At 41.2% G+C, this 22,786-nt stretch overlaps 1 protein-coding gene across 3 annotated transcripts in view; it reads left to right on the top strand.

Annotated features, from left to right (window-relative positions):
• Positions 1-22,363, top strand: part of LOC127377125 (helicase ARIP4) — a 72,293-nt gene extending 49,930 nt beyond the window's left edge. For all 3 annotated transcript variants that reach the window (XM_051424768.1, XM_051424770.1, XM_051424769.1), the window contains 21 exons: positions 1,097-1,340; positions 3,181-3,314; positions 3,538-3,711; positions 7,388-7,608; positions 7,922-8,104; positions 8,236-8,369; positions 9,309-9,505; positions 9,630-9,833; positions 9,935-10,073; positions 10,247-10,424; positions 10,726-10,944; positions 11,698-11,816; positions 12,063-12,187; positions 12,836-12,935; positions 13,091-13,296; positions 13,998-14,173; positions 14,698-14,894; positions 15,229-15,428; positions 15,549-15,638; positions 15,915-16,010; positions 16,136-22,363. In XM_051424768.1, coding sequence (XP_051280728.1) covers positions 1,097-1,340; positions 3,181-3,314; positions 3,538-3,711; positions 7,388-7,608; positions 7,922-8,104; positions 8,236-8,369; positions 9,309-9,505; positions 9,630-9,833; positions 9,935-10,073; positions 10,247-10,424; positions 10,726-10,944; positions 11,698-11,816; positions 12,063-12,187; positions 12,836-12,935; positions 13,091-13,296; positions 13,998-14,173; positions 14,698-14,894; positions 15,229-15,428; positions 15,549-15,638; positions 15,915-16,010; positions 16,136-17,220 — 4,421 coding nt within the window. In that variant the 3' untranslated portion in view covers positions 17,221-22,363. The remainder of the gene's footprint in view (positions 1-1,096; positions 1,341-3,180; positions 3,315-3,537; positions 3,712-7,387; positions 7,609-7,921; positions 8,105-8,235; positions 8,370-9,308; positions 9,506-9,629; positions 9,834-9,934; positions 10,074-10,246; positions 10,425-10,725; positions 10,945-11,697; positions 11,817-12,062; positions 12,188-12,835; positions 12,936-13,090; positions 13,297-13,997; positions 14,174-14,697; positions 14,895-15,228; positions 15,429-15,548; positions 15,639-15,914; positions 16,011-16,135) is intronic.
• Positions 22,364-22,786: the final 423 nt, after the last annotated feature.

The following is a 22,786-nucleotide window of genomic DNA, read 5'->3' as shown; positions in this document are numbered from 1 at the left end:
GATAAATAAAAGAAATGCTGCAAAGATAAAATAGAATATTTAACAATTTTATAAAAATCAGTTTAACAATTCTTTATTAAGAGTAAGTTCTTTATTTCTTTATTAAATCTTTGTATATAAATCGCTACAGCATTGGACTTGTTAAAGCGGAAAAGTTTGTGCCTTAATATCTAACCAGAATGTCATCATTGTATCATTTTTGTTTTATCGGTGCCCAGAAGTTGCTTTATTTTGTCTATTTAGAAAGAAAGACTGTGGTTTGTCCTCAGATTCATAAATTGCTCAAAAGACTTTCAATAAAAGAGAAATAAAGATCTAAATATTTGGTTGTACGGTCGGTCCATCTTTTGTGGTGCATATGACAAATAAAATGAAAAAATACAGTGCTGATACAGTAAAACTGGCTTCAGGCTTTATGGGAGGATCTGCATATCTGAGTTGGGATTGTTCACATCTCCTAATGATTCATTCATGTTTACTGACAGTTCTAATTTATAGGTGTGTAATGGGTAATCAGTGCTTAGAGCAGTTATAGCAGGTGAGGCGGCTCTGGACACCCAGAGGGCCTCGCTATGTAAATCTAATATCACCAAACCTTAAAGGGAGGGGTGTCCTGGATGTGGCAGTTGGTAATATTACTGGAGATTTTAATTGCTGCTCATTTATGAAGCGACACCTGAAACAGGCTCTTCACTTGTGGTAGGGGCAGCAGTGGGAAATACATTTTAAAATAGTGGATTTTTAATCACATAGTATGTACAGTAGTTATTAGGCATCAGTCAAGCTCAGTGCACAGTGAAATGACTAGGGCTAGGAATCGGTGAATTTAAATTAAAAAAACATATTGTCACACCCTTTTCTGTGCTTCACTTGGCAGGCAGAGACATTCATGAAGATCAGTTAGCTTCTAATTGTCTTTTAATCGTGGTGTTATAGTATCCAGTATGAACGTTTGAAATCGTTAGCGTTGGTAATACCAAATTAAACTAAACATACATCACGTCCCTGTATGTCTATGACCGCATTCACAATATTTCTTACATTACTCTTCAATAAATAATACTAACTTTATTCTCTTCCTGTCTTCCTCACACAGACCAGTCTCACAGCGCCCCCTTCAGCTCCGAGAATGAGGCTCAGGGAGGCGACTCAGCTGCGTGGCAGTGCACCCCTCCCCCATCTACCTCACCTTCGGGGGAGACGCCGGCACACCCTCCTTCCTCCCAGCCCGCGTCCAGACCCCGCTCCAGGCCGGCCAGCCAAAGCCCCTCCCCTCCCGCCGCCCTGACAGGAACCAAGAAGAGGGGCTCCAAACCGGCTCACATGAGACGTAACATCAGGTACTAAAGTCGACGTCCTCACTTCAACCGGAAAGATTGTCTTATTAGAAGAGTTCAACTTGTTTATTCTGTAGCGATCTTTAAGAAGCTGTAACATCACAATAATTAACCCACCATCATTTCTGATTAAATTAACTGATTCCTATCACCCTACTTAGAAAAGGATTGTTGCCATGACATTAAAGCGCAGGTTACCATTGAAGTAATGAATCATCTGAAATATAAAGCATAGATAGTGATTTTATTTATCTAACATTTTTTGACAAGACACAGTATGTGTTTGCCCAGATGTTGCTAATAGCTAAATTTGGTCAGTAGACCCTGCACATCTGGGGTCGCCAATGTTCAATGCAGTAGAAAAAAGAAGCAAAACACTGCATTGATAATACATTAAGCACAATCAAATATTATTATAAACAAAATCAAATCAAACTGCATTTTCAAGTTTCTTTCAGCCATTTTAGATTTTTAGAAAATGAATCAGTGCTTAGCAAGCAGTAACCAGTCAACACTGAGATGAAAGGCATTACTACAGAATCCCCTGAGTGTGTTTCTGCTGAGACGCAGAGTAAACTAACACTCACTCAGCTTTTTCAACCCTTATTGTATTTCTTATAATGTTCATTGTTGGCTGGACAATAGGATTTATCATCTCCCTGCTGTATCTTTTTTTGCTTTCTTTCTCTCTTGCCTCATTCCAAAAACTAAAGCTCAAGCCAAAACTGATGAAATCTGTCAGTGATTATACTTAAACATGCTCCGTCTGCAGCTCCATTCCTCTGGCTGCCAATAACCATGATATAGCTCAACCTCAAGTATGCTGGTGCTTTTACATAACAGCGTCTTTAGAGTAACAGCAAACATGTGTCAGAGATGCAAACTCTGGCTTCATTGTTTGTGTATGTAAGTGGACTCATTCCTGCTAGAGTTACAAAGTACTCGTCTATTACGTAACAGGTATGATTATTTACCTTGCTTTTAACCAGGATGTGCAGAATTTAATATCATCGAGGCTCAAATAATTCATTTATGCAGCTGTCAAAATATCTGCAATTTATCTGTTTCTGTAGAAAATTATTGAGGTAGTGGCAGAATGAAACTCTTATTATTAATAATAATATAATAATAATGATGATATTATTATTATTATTATTATATTATTAATGATAATATAATAATAATGATAATATTATTATTATTATTTTTTTTTATTATTATTATTATTATTATAAAAATAAATGTTTACACATGAAAACTTGGTCTAACTTCTGGCATCTTACAAAAATTTGCCTACAAACACACAATGTTTTGTTCATTGCCTTGATTTTATTTAAGGACAAATTAAATTTCAACTATTGGGGGCAGAAGAACTCAAAAACAAACAGACAACTTGGATGGATACCACTTTTACAGCAGACACATAGCCTTCATTTGAAGTTGTTTCCGTCCACTAGTAGCCTACAAGTCCCACATCCACTCTCCGTTTAGCTCTTGTTAACTCCTGAGAAAAGTATGTTGCTCCGAAGCAGCTAAATATTTGGCTACGTTCTTCATCTAGTAGCTAGCATTGTCTTTATGCCCCTTTTAGCTCATTTTTAACCAGACAAATTAGCTAAAATAGGCTAGGAAGCTCCTCAGAGCTGCAGAATGAGGTGGTAATCCTGTGTGGGTTCATAACTGTATGAGTCACACCTTTCACAATACACATTCATTTTTTTCTATGTAAATAATTAATAAATTAGTGATTAATGCAGCTGTGAAGAAATCACTGTCATCATGTGGTGTGTGTAAAAACACACTGTAACAGACTATTTGTTGTTTTTCTCTCGTGTCTGTGTAGGAAGTTACTGAGGGAGCATCAGTTGGAGCCAGTGACCAAAGCCGCCCAGCAGGACGAGTTGGAGAGGAGGCGACGTCTGGAGGAGCAGAGAAAACAGGATTTCCCCGTACCGCTGCTGCTTGAATACACAACTGGTGAGAGCGTGGTGTACCCCTCAAAAAATGCTTCCATTAATACCAACAGCACCCAGACATTGATTCTCCAACCTGTACACCAACATCCATTCCTAATCCCAAACCCTTAAACGAAGAACAAACCACCCTTAAAACAGCTTGCTAACATCTCAACAGTGTGTTTTTATCCAACATTATCATTCATCTTGTTGATCTGCTGCACCATTCCTGTCCCTCTCTACAGGCGATGTGGCAAAGCACGTCTCCTCATCGTCGGTATCAGCGGCATCGCAGCAAGAAGTGAAGTCGGTCAGACAGGAAGTGATCTGCCTGGACTCCAGCAGCACTGGCATCAGCGAGGACGAGGGCAAGACTAACGTACCCACCTCCACTACCACAGAGCACACACACAAAAGAGGTAAGACGCACACATGTGTCAAACATTAATTAAAGCATTTATTAATTAAAAAAAACTTGAAGCTAGTAATTTGGCAGGAAGGCGTGATGCTGTGCTTATTCAGCCCTGTTTGGACAGAAGAATCCCAGAATCTGCAGCTCCTGTTTGACAGATCAGAATAACAGCAGCCAAAGCACTGAAAAACAATCACATTTTGGTGGAGAATCTAGAATTGAGTACAGCCCCTTTTCAGGTTAACCAGGCTGTATTTATATCACTTGGCTGAATTGTGTCCTACACACATCGAAGGTCTCTCGCCCTTCGACCTTTGATTGTGTAAGTGGGCTTGTAGGTCAGATGGTCATGAAAGCAGATGGTGACACAGAGCTGTGAAGCTAATTTATTACCCATCATCCAGCTGTATATTCTGAGCTGTCCACATAGCCAGGCAAAGCCTTAAATAAGGCAGATGCTAATTCTCAACATGCCTAAACAACACCGGCTGAGCTTTGGTACAATGTGTGAAGATTTCTTTCAGATGTCAAGTTAGTTACGCCGACTTTTTTGGTCCAGTTTTAGAAATTACAGGATAGATGTGCCTTTTTCCAACCCAGGATTTGTTAGCATCATGTTTCCCATTATTCATCATCATGCTTAACACAATACAACAGTTTTAAAGAGCAGAAACTCATAGGACAGTCAGACTACACAGTATATTCCACTAATAAAGACATGTCAAACTTTTTAACAGGTTTGACTGATCACTGCAGAAGCAGGAAGTTGTTCAAATCACAACCTTGCATGTTTTATTTTCCTTTTTTTTATACTGTGAGCTTAGTGGTTTTTGGAGAAAAATATTTTAAAAAATGTATATCAATAAATTTGCAGTGTAAACAGAAAGCATGAATGAAAGTTGAAAATGTTGGCATAGAAGGCAGACTGATGATTCATGTGAAGGTTTCTTCTCACCATAGGGAGAACAAATTTAAAAAAAGATCATTCGATGTGACAAAGCTTCTATTTAGAATTGCCTCATTCCCTGTATTTTGTGGTTTGTTAAGCTGGCGCTCCTTCTTTGTGCATGAGAAATTACAATTAAACCAATTTCTTACATGTCTGATGCATTTATGTTACTAGTCCGAGCCAGATAGCTGGTTTATCCAACAAACTGCTGGAACATTTGTAAAGTGAAGTGTTTGAAAGGCCCTTAACCCTGGTTTTTGAAGGTGTTCTCAAGTGGTCCAGACTGTGTTTCATCCCAGCAAGAAACTGCAGCAGACTGTTGAGAATCTCAGCACTGAAGCCATCAATGTAGTTGCACAATGCTCAGTTTTAAAATGATATGACATTTTTATTACAGTCTGGCTTGAGAAACTGTGGAGCTACAGTTCACAGTACAGTCTGTTGCATGTGTTTCCATCTGTCTTTAGCGGTGACTTTTTGAAAAATGTTTTTTTCTGGAAAGGTTTTCAGGACACAGTGTTTTTTTTAACATTCATTATAGCTCCATACATTCAGACCTTTTAGCTGCCCAGTTCGACCACAGGCCATAAAGTCTATCCACTAGTTCTAGTTTGGCGGTGTCTGGTGGAAACCTCACATCTCTAAGGCATCAGTCTCTCAGAGATTAAGCAAAGCAGCCTTAATAGCCTCATGACAGCCATGTGTTTATTAAATTACACACTCTGTTTCAAATTGCTTTCTGAGCCCAGGGGTCTGGAAAGTCTGCCCATTAAAAGGCTACATCAGCTTGAATTTCCAGGAAAAAAATCAGAGGGCTGAGACATAGACAATTTAAATCTTTTTTTACTCAAAAGCCTCAACACAGCAGACATCTGGGCCAGTGTTCATCTGAGATTGTTTAGAACTGTAGACACAAGGATGATTTGTAGGAATGAATGTTGGTGATAATGTTCAACATCACGTCCATAAAGGCAGTTATGTGTTCAAAAACGTCCTGTTGGTGATCTTTTGTGACCTCTGCGCACATTTCAGCCTTTCTTTTGTCTCAGTAAAGACAATATTAAGGGAGTTGCACTTTATTTCCAACAAAAACTTGGCATTCATGCAGATTTCTTTAAATTCTTCCATGCGTGAACAGACTCCGCAGCCTTTTTGGAATCAGCTAAACCCAATTACTTGAAAGTCTCCCTGCACAAATTTAAACAAACAAAGTAAAAAAAAACTGTGTGTGTGTCTGTGTGTGGGGGGTTTTCATAGATTAGCTGCCATGTGCATCAGAATATTTAAAACCTCCACAGGGTACATCATGTACTGTTCTCTTATTGCCTGAGTGCACAGACACAGACACACATTCACAGAGCCATTCAAACAGTCATGGATAAACACACACTTTAACACACACTAAGTCAGAGATAAACACACACATACATACACACACACACAGTCTGCATTGAAAGAGAAGACGGAGGCAAACTGAAGGCGCACACACACACACCTGCAACACACACGCGCACAAAAGAGAAACAGGCAGACCGATAGGATGAACAAATGAACAAAGACATGATAAAATGTAGATTTGGGGGCTGAGAAAGACAAAAGCAAAGGAGGGGGGAAAAAAACAAATGGAGGGAGGAGATGAAAGGGAGAGAATGTCTGTAGGGCAGATCAGAGCGGGTCTGTGGAGCAATAAAGCTGGCTAATCCTGGTTATGAGCCAGAACACACACAACGAACACACACACACACTCGCAGTGGCACAGTGACATTTCTGGTTGGGGTTGCATAACCGGTCTCACCCTCCACTCTAATCCTACTTGTATAACCAGCCATTCACTGCAGTTATATAAGCGCTCGCTCTCTCTCTCTCTCTCTCTCTCTCTCTCTCTCTCTCTCTCTCTCTCTCTCTCTCTCTTTCTCTTTCACACACACTAACATACTGACACACACACACACACACCTCTCCCCCTCCCGTCATGCCCCGCAGACTGCCAGCTTGTGTAACTTTCAGCACTTGATACCGCTGACGTTGAAGTCCTTTTTATCAGATATGGATTTCGGTCTTTCCACTCCACACACACTCAAATACACACACACACATGCACTGTGACGTCCATGCTTGATGTAACATCACACAAGTTGTGCTTGTGACTGAGCCACAGTTCACCACATCATTTGAGATAAATGTAACAAAGCCAATAAAAATATACTAGAACTAAAACTCATTGTTTTAATGGGAAAATCTGCAACCCAAGTTTTTTTTGTTTCTTAAGGTGTTTGTAAGTTTTCCTTTGTCCTGTGATCAAGGTTCTTCATCAGGTGGTGTTCAAGTCCTTTTTGAAAACAGTTGTTATACTGAGAGAGAAAAAGTCAGTCAGGTCTCTCATTCAAACAGGAATTCATTATAATATTTCTCCAATATTTCTTTGTAGATTGTGGTAGAATTTATTTGAATACATATGTGAAAATTGTTGAATCACAGCTGAATCAGCAGTTGTGCATCTGGAAGGGGCCTTGTAATGATTAGCATTGTTAGTGAGTTTGAAGATACGACTAAATGTCTCAAGTTTAGGCTGATCTGGCTGGAATGTATATGTGTATAGAGGAGGGACAAGATATCATGGCACGAAGTGTATGTGAGCCTTAAGAAAATAATAATCCCAGGTTTTCACCATTTGCAGATTCAAATTGTAAATACAAACAGTTTGTAAGTCTTTTCACCCCTTCCCTCTGTGCAGATGTGATCGATCTGAGCTCGAGCGAGGACGACGCCATCGTCCACGTAAGCAGCGCGTCCACCAACGAGGAAGAAGAGAGCGAGCCGAGCGGTGCACATGCAAACGACACCCTTAACCGACCAGACGCCCAGGGCAGGGTGCTGGTCAACTTAAACCATCCATCCGAAGAGAAGGACGTGTTCCTCTCGCCTCAGCTGGCGCGAGCTGTCAAACCTCACCAGGTATTTTTACTGTTGCACCCAAATCAAACCTTTGATGCTTCCGTCTGGTCATCCTCCACTCTTACTGGGATCCATTAATGGAAATAAATTATTTTTTCTACCATGCTGTAAGGATTATACTGGGAAAATGACCTTCTGTTGAATGATTTGACGAAAATTCGGCCTACATTCTATTTAAATGTTTCTTTCCCACCTCACCCTCTTTTCTTATCACTGCGGCTCCAACTTTCTCTTTTGTCACTATCTTCTCTCTCTTCTTTCCCCTCTTTCACAACTTCATCCTCCACCTCTCCCCTTTCCGCCTGCTCCTCAGATCGGGGGGATCCGCTTCCTGTACGACAACCTGGTGGAGTCGGTGGAGCGGTTCGGCAGCAGCACCGGATTCGGCTGCATCCTCGCTCACAGCATGGGCCTGGGCAAAACGCTGCAGGTCATCTCCTTCATCGACGTCCTGTTCAGACACACCCAGGCTCACACCGTGCTCGCCATCGTACCTGTAAGAACCTGTGCATTTAATGTTAGAGTACATGGACATGTGGAGCATTAGATAAAGACACGCAATATGCTCTGTGTGTAAATATAGTCAGAAGATTGACTCTGACCTTATATCTCTTAATTTCCATCCAGGTGAACACGTTGCAGAACTGGCTGTCAGAGTTCAACATGTGGGTCCCACCCCCGGAAGCGTTACCACCAGATACTGAACCGGGACTGGCGACGCCTCGCACCTTTAAGGTTCACATCCTCAATGACGAACACAAGTGAGTAACAGGAACAAGAATTTTTTTTTTTTTAGCTCTTCCTGTGTAAAGCCTGAATCCTTTCACCCAACCACCTGCTTTGTTCTCAAGAGGAATTTTTATTGATTTCTTAAAAAAGTAAGAATAAAAAACATCTATTTTTAAATCCTGCAGGGAAATTCAATCTTCCTCAGACACACGTGCATGCAGCAGGGTTTTAGCTAATTTAAAAGCCATTTCAGGCGGATTCCATTACATTCATGCAAAGCAGTGAAGAGATTTTCCATCTACCTTTTAAAAAAGACGGGGCTGACCTTCTGACCTGCCTCTGCACTTGATCCCCATATGGCTCTTCCTCTCTTCCATCTCTCCATCATCCTCTTTCTCAGCAGCTGCTTCTGCTGGAAAGACTTTCTGACTCTTGTGTGTGTTTGGGATTAGGGAGGAAGGAAGGAATGCTGCATGATGAGTGAACAATTCCATGATGCATCATGGTCTGACAGTGACACAGTAACCTCATTCTCTCGCTCAGCTCTGTTCAAAAATATCTACCAGCGTAACAACTCGTAATTAATTGGAAATCTGCAGAGCTGTTTTTTCTTCTCTTCTTTCTATCATTTGCTTTGCTTTTATTCAAATATTTCATACTTTTCAGCCTTGTAGTTCCACTTAAAGGTGCTACCAGTCACATTTTAAAACTGAGAGCAGCTCCAACATTTTACATTGTGTGCCACTGCACTCATTTAATATTTTGTAATAAATGTTAACTTTTGTCATATTTGAGGTATTTTTACTTGCAATGCCTTTGTACTAGTTTCTGTATTGCTTTGTACAGAAAGTAGGATTGTTTCACAGCACAAAGTGGGAGAGGTTGTTAGATAATTTCAGATAGAAGTGAAAGGAAGAAATACCATGTTCTCAGTTTTGAGAAACTTAACTGTTTTGTTTTTTTTAACCCAGGAACACTGCAACCAGGGCCAAGGTGGTGGAGGACTGGGCACGGGATGGAGGGGTGCTGCTGATGGGCTACGAGATGTACCGCCTCCTATCGCTTAAGAAGAGCTTTGTGGCTGGAAGGAAGAAGAAGAGCAAGAAATCAACAGGACCTGTGGTCATCGATCTGGATGAAGAGGACAGGCAGCAGGAACTGCTCAAAGGTGGGAGGGATAAAGGGGAGGGGACTGGGGGGAAATATGGGCAAAAACTGTAATATACTTGCTATGCTACTTTTTAAAGCACCAGTGTAGAATATCATTGACGATAATTGTCCTCCTCCTCCAGGTATCGAGAGAGCCTTGGCCCGGCCTGGTCCAGACGTGGTGATCTGTGATGAAGGCCATCGCATCAAGAACTGCCATGCCAGCACATCGCAGGCTCTGAAGAACATCCGAACCCGACGCCGTGTGGTCCTGACCGGCTATCCCCTCCAGAACAACCTGATCGAGTACTGGTGCATGGTCGACTTTGTTCGACCAGACTTCCTAGGTATGGGGCAATCATGGAGATGTTGGCAAGTCTTGAGATCACAAGACTGATTTGGTTGTTTGGCTTGTAACCACAGTTTTTACATCTTATGCATATTTCAGGCACACGGCAGGAGTTCAGTAACATGTTTGAGCGTCCCATTCTGAACGGGCAGTGTGTTGACAGCACACCTCAAGACATCCAGCTGATGAGGTACAGGAGCCACGTCCTGCACAGCCTGCTGGAGGGCTTTGTACAGAGGTGAGACAGCTGCCTTTATAATCTCTCAACTACTGCGGCGAAAACAAAACCTGACCTCCTTAAAACATTTGATAGAGAATACAAAGGTTTTACTGGTCAGACCCAATATTTTCCCACCTATTCTTCTTTTCTAATAACACTTTACAAAAACTGACTGTAACTCTTTATTCCAGACGAGGTCATGACGTCCTGAAGGACCAGCTGCCCTCAAAAGAGGAACATGTGATCCTAGTGCGTCTGTCACCCCTGCAAAGGGCGCTCTACACAGAGTTTATGAACCGCTTCAGAGAAGCAGGAAACACCGGCTGGCTCAGCCTCAACCCGCTGAAGGCTTTCTGCGTCTGCTGCAAGGTGAGGATGAGGAGGCCATGTGTGTGGAAGGCTACCTGATATTATATTACTGATATATACTTTTTTTAATCGGGTCCTGGATACAGTTACTAAAAGCTTTTATTTAAAAAGAAAATATCTTCAAAGTCTTCTTGCTCTGTCTGAGGCCTTGCTGTCCTTGTAGCACTGTTACATAAGTTATTATCTAAGTCAACATGTTTCTGCACTAAGATAAATTCCTGTATATATCATACTGGGCAAATCCAATGTTTGTCACCTTGAGAAAGTGTTTTCACTCCGCTGACATCCTGTCATTCTTCAGATCTGGAACCATCCAGACGTGCTGTATGAGGCTTTACAGAAAGAAAACCTGGCAAGCGACCAGGACCTGGACCTTGATGACATCACTACCACAGGTCCCGCCCCATGTCCAACCGCACCCAATCAAAAGTCGAAGCCCCTGGAGAATCCTAACCCCATTGGTGGACTGAGTCTCAACCAGCTGCAGGAGAAAGCCAATCAGGTCATCACTTACGAATGGGTACGTTTAAAGACTCGGACACAAAAGAGTAAAATTTAATATTTATGTTTTTGCTTTCTATAACATAAAGCTGCACTATGCAGTTCCATAAAAAAACAACTAATATTTTCAACCTAAAGTTAGGTCATAAACAGACAAATAAAACTCTGCCTTCAGTTCATTGCTGCCACACACAGCATAATGATTATAAATACTAATAGAATTATGAACGATCCATTAATCCACAATGATCCAGTACAAAGAGGCTGGACAACAACATCACAGTACAACATTTCTAACCATTGAAGTCTGCAGAATTTGAACACTTTCGGCCTTGTGGTCTTATTACACTCATCGGCCAGAGTCTTATTTGTCAGGCAGCAATGTGTGACTAAATATTCTGGTAGGAAGCCTAAACCTAACTGTTTTCAGTGAAATGGCAAAAAAATGTTGATACCTCTGCGCATGCTCATTATTGTATGATGTGAGCCATCATAAGATAACTTAGCTCACACTGTTTTTTGGGGGGATCAGAACACTTTTAAGTTAAATCCCACAATATATGTCACACTGAAGAAAGTGGAGTTGAGCATTTTAATACAGCCGTTACCCCAACTTGCTTATAAGGTTTGCAAACCAGCAATTTAACCATGTATCTTTAAAGTCAGTATAAGTTGCTTAAATAAGGACAACATCTAATGGGCTCAACTGTAAATGTAAGGGTGGTGTTTAATAGTATAGTAAATTTTAAGTCTGTTTCTTTCTTCACGTCAGGCAAAGGACATCATGTGTGACTACAGACCCGGCATCCTGGAGAACTCAGCAAAAATGGTGCTGCTGTTCCACCTGATAGAGGAGAGCGTCAGAAAGGGAGACAAACTCCTCGTCTTCAGGTATGCGATCAGACGACAGAGAGCAGTCGCACATTTTCACACTTATGGGATATAACAATTAAACAAAAAGAGTTCTAGCTAAACAAATTGACTTATGCAGCTAAGTGGGAAGGGAGAAGGGTTCTCCTTTTCTCACCTTTTATTTCCGGATTTGGTTAAGTTCTGCTTTGCATTACATTTGTATTACTGAAGCTTTTCCGGCATATGATCCAATCTCTGATTTTGCCTTTTGTCTGCCTCCTGCAGTCAGAGTTTGTCCACGCTGACCGTGATCGAGGATTTTCTGGCTAAGAGACCCGTTCCCCCATCGCCCAACATGTCCGGCAGAGACAGACCCAACCAGAACTGGGTCCGCAACCTCAACTACTACAGTAAGTGATCATTTATTCTTCAGTTTTTGGCTTAACAGATGCTTAGATATTAATCAAATACCTATAAACCTGCTATTAAAGCAAATTAACAGAGGCGGAGGCAGGTTGAGGTGACACATATGGTTTTTCTGTCCACTGTTCTTAACTGATAAATCTGCTTTTCTGAGGATTTTTCTGACTACAGTGGTTTGCCTGTGCAATGGTATGGCTCCAATCATTGACTTACAATGAGTGCTGCCATCTGCTGGTGTTTCTTGATAACAGCCAGACTTTGTTTTATGGTTCTCCACACGCACAAGAAGGAATTCACAGCTTTTGTAGTGTTGCTGTTTGTGTATTTCAGTCTTGTAATAACATAAGCTGCATCTGTTATTTTAGTAATTTCAACTAGGTGAAAGTGAACTATGTCCCCAGCTACCATATTTTGCACAAACGTTTTCTGTATTTGGTACGTATTCCCGTATTTAACCGATAGAAAAGCTATAATAGAAACTGGAGAATCAAATCCATAGGTTAAAGTTTGCATAACATGATCCTTGATTAGATACTAATATACACAGAATAGGATGAAATTGTATTTTACTTGAATTTCCCAAAGCTGCTGAAAACCCAGTTTTAACTCTGCATTGGTTGTGTGATGTCTTGAAGGACTGGATGGAAGTACAACGGCCTCAGAGAGAGAGAGACTTATAAACCAGTTTAATGATCCATCCAACACATCAGCTTGGGTCTTCCTGCTGTCAACCAGGTAACACACACACACACACACACACACACACACACACACACACACACACACACACACACAAACTAACCGCAATATTAATGACAGAAAACACATGTGAAATATTGAGGTCATGACATATAGCTATAACAAACACTGCTGCCCTCTCTGGGCCACAGGGCTGGCTGTCTGGGCGTAAACCTGATTGGGGCAAACCGTGTGGTGGTGTTCGACGCCTCCTGGAACCCATGCCATGACGCCCAGGCCGTATGCCGCGTCTACCGCTACGGTCAGAGGAAGCAGTGTCATATTTACCGGCTGGTGTGCGACTTCACGCTGGAGAAGAAGATCTATGACCGACAGATCTCCAAACAGGGCATGTCAGGTGAGTCAGAAAATGCATGGATGGGTTTAAAGAGAAGAGAATTGATGTCCAGGTGTTTTTCATTTCCTGTTGTTTACACTAAAGATGTAGTAGATTCTGTAAAATAGGCAATCTGTATCCTATTTCAGTCATTTCCCAGTTTGGCACATAAAATCGGTATTTTGGGTACATTTTTGTACATTCGTTTTATTTTTTATTTGACATCCTGAGAGTACTGGCAGACATAGGAGCATTGTCACATTGCATTAACCAAGGAAAGGGGGAAAAAAAGAACTGAACCACATATAAAACAGATCAGAATAGAAAATATAGAAGCCATATAAAACATATTAAAATACCACCCATTTAAATTCCTTCTTAAATATACAGATATTGTGTAATTCAGCTGACAGCTATGTCAAACATCTGTCAGTAATCAGACTTACTGAAAAACCCAGTCCTGGCTCCTCTGTGTGAACACCCAGCAGACAGACCCCCCAGAACTAAATAATCCGCTTTGTGTTGAAACCAGAGTTCCTCTGCCAAGAGGCTCTTGTCTGACAGAATAAACTGTCTCAAGTGTTTGCTGTAAGCTTTGACTGGCGAGACAGACACATTGAGGCCGCGTATGCTTTGGAGAGCTGTTTGAAATCACAATGTTCTCTCTTTTTGCCTCAATCATCCTCCTCTCTTCATCTCTCCTTTCTCATTCCCTCCATTAGACCGGGTGGTGGATGACCTGAACCCCGTGCTGACTTTTACCAGGAGGGAAGTGGAGTCTCTTCTTCACTTTGTGGAGGAGGAGCCGGACCCCTCCCAAACCCAGTTGCAGCCCCAGGACGCCATGGAGAGCGTCCTCAGGAAGGCGTTGCACTTCTATCCTCACCTGGTTACTAAGGTAGGTAAACGAAGGCAACAACACTGTCCCTATACGACCCCTAGAGGCATTTAAAAGTAGGAGATGCGGGGATGTTTCTGTAGGCTACATTGTTGACCAGCTTTAAATTTTTTGCATTGTTAACTTAAATTTTTGCAAAATTAGAAGAGAGATGATTGACAGTTCACTACTAATTCAATAATTTCACAGCTTGTTATGGTGGCTGTTTGAATGAAAATGTCAAAAATAATATATCTGAAGTGAGAACTACACCACACAGTTACAATTAGTCTTTGCTTTTTACTATTTTAGATGGCTTATGTGAGTCATCTCATACCTCATAGAAACCTGCTGGATTCTCAGTGGATGTATTCCAGACTGAACTCTTATAGCAAAAACTGAGCTCACAGCAATGCAGCTAATTCACCGGTATAAACTCGTGAAAAAGCAAGAATATGACATTGTGCTCCTCTGCTTCTCTGAAAGGGAAAGAAATATGAATGACCGCAATCTCACAACTTTTTTCTTTCCTTTGCTCCTTCCAGCAACCATTCCCCCACGAGTCCCTGCTGATAGACCGCAGGGAGCTGAAGCTGAGCAAAGCTGAGAAGAAAGCAGCGAAGAAAGGTTACGAAGAGGAGAAGAGGGCCTCTGTGCCATACACCCGCCCGTCCTACGCTCACTACTACCCTGCCAGTGACCAGAGCCTCACCAACATCCCCGCCTTCAGTCAGAGAAACTGGTCAGTGACTCCCAGGAACAATGACGGCCAACATAAAAATTAACGAACTAATGGAAAAAACTTTTTCCAGGTCTTGTTTAGTTCATTTATAATTATGCGTGTCAAAGTGCTCTTGAGTAATAGATACAAGTGACATAAAAGGACAAAAAGTAAAGGTTGTACATTTAGGTGCAGTTTCAGTTGGAGACAAGATTTTATGAGCTCAAATAAAATCTTTTAATTTTAGAAAAGGTTTTATAAGTGACTAATTAGCAAGGTTATCTAACATATAAACCTGGTTTTAATTCATGAAATGATAGTCATGAATTTATGAAACAATTATCTATCTGCTCAGGCGTCCACCTCCTCGTACTGAAGAGAAGCCAGTGGCCAGTGTGCGTCCAGTTCAGTCAACTCCAGTTCCCATGATGCCCCGACAGGCGTCTGCTGGCTCGGCTCCAAGCGACGATTCATCAGGATCCAGCCTCGGAGGTTTCCCTGTTAACTGCCTGCAAAAAGCTGGGGTGTTTGTACAGAGGATCGTCACCACTACTGGTAGGCAAACTGTACATGTAATGGACCTTTTGTAAACTAACTTTATTCTATTAAAACTTTTTTCCCCCTAGAATCATCAACTCCTCACAATATAAACTTGTCCTTCTTGGTCTCTTTCAGACATCGTGATTCCAGGCACCAACAGCTCGACAGATGTCCAGACCAGGATCACAGCTGGAGAGAGTATCCATGTCATCAGGGGCACCAAAGGTACAAATCCCTCTTTATTATACTCTTGAAAACGTATGCATTTGGCTGCTTTTTTATGTCTTGCATGATACTAAACTGAATATCTTAATTAATTAATTAGTGGTGAAAATAGTTGCAGATTAATAATGAAAAGAATCAGTTGTAGCCCTGTATGCAGTCACAATGCTGCAAAAGCATCTTCTCTAGGAAACATCCAAGCTTCACATTCACAGTGAAGCAGGTCAGAGTAGACTTTCTGTGTGTACTGATCATTTATTTTTATGTTGTCTGTTTTAGGCACTTACATCAGGACGTCTGACGGACGAATCTTTGCCATCAGAGCAGCTAATAAGGCCAAGAGTGCAGAGGAGAGTGCTACCGCGCCGCCAAAAGGTAGGATGATTGACTGAATTCCACTTAAAGCATACAGGAACAGAGATGTAAAAAGATAAGGCACTATGAGGTGAAGTATGACATAATTTAAGCAAATATTTAACCCCTTGTTTCTTCCTTCTCAGACTCCCAGGCCCCATCAGAGGAAGTGTCAACCAATGGCAGTAACGGTTGCCTGTCACCTGACAGGAAGCAGACTCCCTCCAAGACCGTTCCCCGCCCTCTCTCCCCTGACAGCCCAGAGATCATCAGCGAGTTGCAGCGCTACACAAGTGGCACAGGAGCCGGCGCCACTGCAGGCGCCAGAGCTCAACTAGAGGGGGCAGCAGAGAGCAACCTGCCTTCCACCAAACCGGTGCAGACCAATGGCAGCAGTGGGAGCAGTTTTGCAAGTGGAAATATGAGCCACCAAGATGCCTCTGTGACTAATGTAATCCAACCCAACATGGATGCCACTGCCGCCCAGGACCTGAGAACAGGCTCCAAGCGCAAAGCCTCCACCCCGTCCCTGGATGAGCGGCCCAGTAAACAGCCCTCTGCAGGCAAACACTCCTCAGCCACTCTGGCCTCACAAGGCTTCCCCTTCACTGGGGGCTATGGCCTCCCCCCTCTGGGCCTCAACCCCGCCATGTTGGGTGGGTCACTGGGGCACCCGCTCTTCATGGGGGCAGGCTCGCCTTACTTCCAGCCCCCCCACACTCAACTAGGGGACCCCACTTACATGTACCCAGATCTGTTTGGCTTTGGCGGGGCCAGTGCAGTCCCCACCTCCTCCTCCTCAACCACAGCCACTGCTACCGCCGTCTCATCTTCCTCATCATCATCTTCTGCATCAGTCAAAGCTGCCAGTTCGGTTCCAGGAGCCCTGCCGCCGTTCATACTGAGCCCCAGCATGGCGGGCATGGCTGGGATGCTCCCGCCGGGCTTCCCTCTCTCTTACAGTCCGTCCCTGGCGAGCCTCTACACAGGGTCGATGCTCCCAGGCGGGCTGCCGGGTCCCGCTGCCACACCGGGTCCAGCCGGAGCCAGCTTCCTCTCTCATTACCCTCCCACCGCTGCTTCTGGTTCCTCCTCATCTTCTCCTTCCTCCTTCTCCCCCTCAGCACGGTCTGAGGGCCCCCGAGGCCCAGTGCTGGTGAATGGTGGGAATTTTAGCAGCGCCAGCAGTTCGGATGATGACGATGATGTAATTGAGGTGAGAGGACAGTGACCGATGAGTGATGTGGTTGTTTTGAGCCAGCTTGATTCAATTTAATAATCATCAAAGTAGGATGACATCCTATTTGCCAGGATACAGGCTTTAAAGTTGCCTGTGGCCGAGGCTGCGAGGGAAATGGACAAAAAATGAAAGACAATTGAAGCACCGTCAACTGAGCCCCTGCTAAAGTGTTTCCTCTGTTCGTCTCTACTGCCTTGGAGAAACAGTCTGAGTGGGGATTGAACACAGACTGGACACAGAGTGACAAATCTTTATGCTGAATATCAGAAGCTAAAACCTGAGGAAGAAAAAAAGCTCCAGATGGAAGAAGAAAATGAAAATCAAAGGACTTTGGGCTTCCAAGTTTTTGTCCAATACTGGCATTGAAATACTGATCACTGGACTTAGTACTGCTGAGTGTGGGCCTGCAGTGACCACAAAGCGGCCACTAGTTGTACTGTTGACTTTAGAGATTCTAGTTCTGCAGCTTTGCTAAATGTCAAGACTCTTTTGCTTTTTTCAGCTAATTAACAAGATGACAGTATGTTGGAGTTGCTTATATTATATAAAAAAAAAAAGTTTGAGAATTAAGATAGCTGGTAGTGACGTTTGTTAAATATCAGTAACTGAAATGTTTGTCACTTGTCGAATATTGCTACTGAATTCTTAAAATGGTAAAACTAAAGGTAGAATGATCAAACAGAACTTTTAGAAAGCATTTTAATTTACTCAATAACTCACTGCCAGTACAGGGGGTATTGTACATTTTTGTTTTTGAAGAAAAAAAAAAATGGGGTCATCTTGAATCATTGAAGTTGAGGCTTTTTGAGGATGAGGTTAAAGACAATTACTGCAACCTTAACGCTCTAATGAAAGAATGTATGCTTAATCAAATGCCTTTTGAACCAGGCCTTTTTGAAAAGACTCCTTCTATTTCGGCATCAGACTTTGGAAGATCTGATTTTTCTTTTTTTATATATATTTATGTAATCTCTTTTACTTTTTAAAGAACCCCATTGCCTAAAAACAGCCAGGTGAAAATGAGAAAAAAAAACTGTGTTCTTGCGAGGTGTCCTCCTTGTAGCGGAGAAACAACCAACAGAAAATGCCTTTTTGCCTCCATCTTTCTGAATGTTAACTGTGAGAGAGGAGAGGTAAAGAGAGACAGGCGGTCACTGCGGCTCTCTGAATCTCACCCACAGTCTTACTGTAGCCTAGCGAAAAACGATGCAAAACACTCACTCAAGCCTATATATGTATTCGTACAAACCCCAGAGGAATTAATCTCGCAAACCCCCCGCCCCCAGAGTGTTGGTTACGCTCGTGTCGTTACTGTGTTCGTATCTGTGTGTTGTGTTTTTAAGGGTTACAAAAGGAATCGTCTTTTTAAAAAAATGAATAGGAACTTGTGTTACTCGGTTTGGTAACTCGTTCTAACAACAACACAGATTCCACCTCTGCTCTGCTGTGTTTCTTTTTCCTTCTCATTTTGTAAACACAGGCCATTGTGAAACCAAACTTTTTTTTCTTCTTTTTTTTTTTGGAGAGATGGTGTAGCCTTTGCCAAAAGAACGAGAAATGCACAAGCACATCAGAAACCTCCAGCGTAGAGGATTGTGTCTTAAGGAGACCAAATAATGTCGTCAACAATGTAGAGCAGACTTAAAATCCACCCCGGCAACACTCTCTGCGGCATCCTCACAGCCACAGTCCAAGTACATATCCATCTCTCTGTATGACCTTGCAGGTAACACCGTACACTGTACTGCACTGTAAAAGAGACACTAATCTGTATACATCTGTTGGCTGGTTGAAAGCTTCAACATGTGACCAAGTTCCCTTTAGATTAACCATAAACCATCGTTCTGCTGTTCCAATTGATCCCCTCTGATCACACAAACTGATCTGCTCTGGTCGGCACTGTCCTTATGTGGAAAATCTTCTCCTCCGAAATGGCTGCAGCGAGAGCTTTAAAAACCACCAGCTCTTTTGTGGAAAATGGAACATCGTTAAGTAAAGACTAAGCATTTCCTGTTCTTTCTCTTCCACGTATTTGTTCTCCATACTGAAATTGTTATTTACTTATGTTATAATTTTTGTTCTCCTCTTTTTACAATGTTTGAATTTACCAAATTAATTTATTTATGACGGTGCATATTTATTCATTTGTATTTTTATTTTTGTACAATGTTTTTTTTTTTTGTCTCCTTTTGCTGCTTTTCTTTATCTTGTTTGTAAGATTTTTGAGGTCATATTACTATCGTTGTTACTACGGATGGAAAACGCTTTGTTTTTTTCTGCCAGTCTGACCCAGCTCATGTGAACTCGTGCAGAACTTGCATGTGGACCAACCCATTGGTGCGTTACTGTGCACATTGAAAGCCAGGATAGCATCTTTAAGAAGGATCGAGTGAATATCATATCCCATTTACTGTGACTCTGATCAGCTCTTGATTATGAGAAATCCAAAAAAAGGACATCAGGGATACAGTGATATAACAGTTAAATATGATATTAAGCGGTGTTAAAACTCTTTTCTTATCTATATGAGCTCCTTCATCAGAATATCCTGCCTGTTGACATGTTTGTTCACAATTGGGATACAAATCTAAGTATTTTATCTGAATATGAGCCATTTGTGTGCATGTAAATGAAGCTATAGGGTTTATTATTATACCCATTATTTGGGTCAGAAACTGAGGCAGCCCAACCACAAGTGAGCTGGAAAGCAAAATAATGATATCAAGTGCTTCTCTTTCCTTTTTTTTTTGTTGCTCATTACCATATCATCAGAAATGTCCATCTGTGTCATCCCTACGACAGCAAACAAGCGAGTTTCCTCAGCGTCGAACTGTTTGGTTGTCAGCTCGGCGTTCGCTGCGCTGACTTACCGCTCTGTTATTTCACAGCTTTCTACTTGAATTTACATATTTATTTATACAAATCGATTCGGTCGGACAAGCCGACTGTCTCAATTCCATTTTAGCTGAGGAGAAGATTAAAGCTGCTGTCTTTAAGGATTGGCTCTAGTCAAAGCCTGTTTAGTTTAGCGATGGATAATGTGTATGACCTTGGATTACTTTTAGATCCTTCTGGGTTTTTTTTTTTTTTTTTTTGAAGTTTGTAAATAAAAAGAAACATGTTCTAAATAATACATTTCCTAATTTCTTTACATCAGTAGTAGTACACGCCCCCCTCCATCTCCCCCTGACACACACACACAAACACACAAACACACACAGGCAACAGAGCACATGTAAAGCTGAAAGCTTCCAAGAAAATGAACCAGTTTTACAGCCACATAAAGGGAATTTTCTCTCAACCACAACGCTATGAACAGTCACATATTAATGCAACTTTTAACACTGCAATCTACAATATATATTATATTTGTCTTGAAGTAACAAAACTTTGCATGCCTATTGTCAGTTAGTATAGATGTCATCTAACTAAGACCTAAGACTCAGACGTTAGTTTGCAGAATCACTCTGGGCTCCGTTTAAGAGAGAAAGTTTAACCAAAAGCCCTGAAACATGTACAGGAAAGAGCCACTGTACTGTAATTCTGATGGAGCTTAGAGTTCATAGTTCATTTTAGTTTCTGGTGGTGTGTTTTTCTATTTCCTTTGGATAAATGCGCTCAAAATAAGTCAGAATCTGGTGTCAGCTCCCGACAACACTTAATTCTGTGACACAATGCAGATAATATCAACAATACACATGTGGGTGTTTTACATGAAAATCTAATATTGCCTAGTTTTAATGATGTTTTACATTTTCGTCCCATGAAAAAGAGATGAGTACGAACTGGGCCAAAGCAATGTAGGCCAATTCACTATTTGAAACTCATGATGCATCATTTTACAGTATGGTAGCTGTAAATTATTACATCTTTATAAATCTAATGGACAATAAAGGCATCTGAATCTAATCCAAGCCATATAGTTAAAAGAAATTCCAAAATGAATCACCAACATTTCAGACAATACACATTTTACAGCACAAATTGGGTCGGCTAAAAGAAGCTGACCTCAATTTAGTTGTTGTCTGCTGTTGATTAATTTGCACTCATATATATATGTCAGTCCGTTCAATGTTATTGCTTTTGGCGGTATATGTGATCATCCTGTTCTTGTAACGTAGTGGTAAGATCAATTGAATGTAACATCGAGGGTAAAATCTGGGTTTGGTTTGTACTGGCCCGCTTTCCTCGTCCTACTTTGATGGTCACTCGCATACTTTCTGTGTGTGTGAGGCCTCCATATACTAGCAGATGTTTGCTTGTTGTCATCCTCTGAAAACAAAAAATATGTTTTCTGAACCATTGTGCAAATCCCATATGTGTGCACCAGCCTTTATTTTGCAGGTTACTTGAGTTTTCAACTTGTTGGTTGTGTCATATATAATTTAATATATATTCTATTTATAACACACCAAAAGAGGATAAAATGGATAAATATAATGACTATATCCACGTCCATTACCAATGAGAGGTGTAATAATGCCTGAACAAGGAGTATCTTGTGTCATTAGATTGATGTCCTGCACACAGAGGGTGATGAACAAATGACTGAAAAAACCCATCTCACTAGCTAACTTGCATGGTTATTAAACTGCAGAGCCTGATTTATTCGATCTCATCTCAATTTACCAGCCACAATGACTGTAAATTGCAAAAGTCACATCCACTTATCACTACAGAACTAGGATTTTAGAACTAAATTGTGCCTACAAATTTCTAAGCCAGAGTACTTAAAGTTATCAGCTAGAGCCAGAAATAAATCCGTGGCTGGCTGGCGGTAATATCCAGAACAGACTGGCCATGTAACTTGATTTTTTGAGTGCATGGGTCTCCGAGTTATCGATAATACTATGGTATATGAGTGCTTAATTTTGGGAAACTACAGAGCATGTACCATGAAGCACACTGAATATCATCTCTATTATTATTATATTCAGTGACGGCTGTGATCTTTATCTTTCTGTTTCTGTAAACTTTGAGTGAAGGTAGCTGTTTAACTTTGAGTGAAGGTAGCTGTTTGGTCTGTGTCCTTGTTCCATGTTTCCTTGTTACAACTTATTTGTATGTGGTTTGTCCTTTTTTGTAAATGTGATGTGAGTTCTAATTGTTCAGAATAAAATGACTGCATCTGTTATTTGTGTCTTTTGTGTGTAATGTCAATGAAAGGCTTGTTTGGAGATTAAATGTGCAATTACCCATTTTGAAGTGAACAATATTATTACAATACTAAATATCAAAACAATAATATTTAAACAAAACTACAGGGACAGTGTGACCTAATATCTAAGTGAAATAATAATAAGTGAAATAAAGAAATAAATTATATCAATATCTGTTTAATAAGGAGCAAGCAAAGCTTTTAACTGTGGTGGAACTCGACTTTACTGTAGATCCCTTAATATCCTTTAAGTAAGGTGGTGTAGGTATAAATACTGCATCAATAAATATTAAATATTAAAATATTTATATGTAAAAGCACAGAAGTATTATCTGCAGAATCTACTTAAGGTATGGGAACTAAAAGTACTCATTATGCAGAATAGCTCCTTGCAGAATG

Source organism: Dicentrarchus labrax, unplaced genomic scaffold (assembly GCF_905237075.1).
Source record: "Dicentrarchus labrax unplaced genomic scaffold, dlabrax2021, whole genome shotgun sequence".
NCBI lineage: Eukaryota > Metazoa > Chordata > Actinopteri > Moronidae > Dicentrarchus > Dicentrarchus labrax.
The sequence above is the reverse complement of the archived record's forward strand: the minus strand, read 5'-3'. Positions and strand labels throughout refer to the sequence as shown.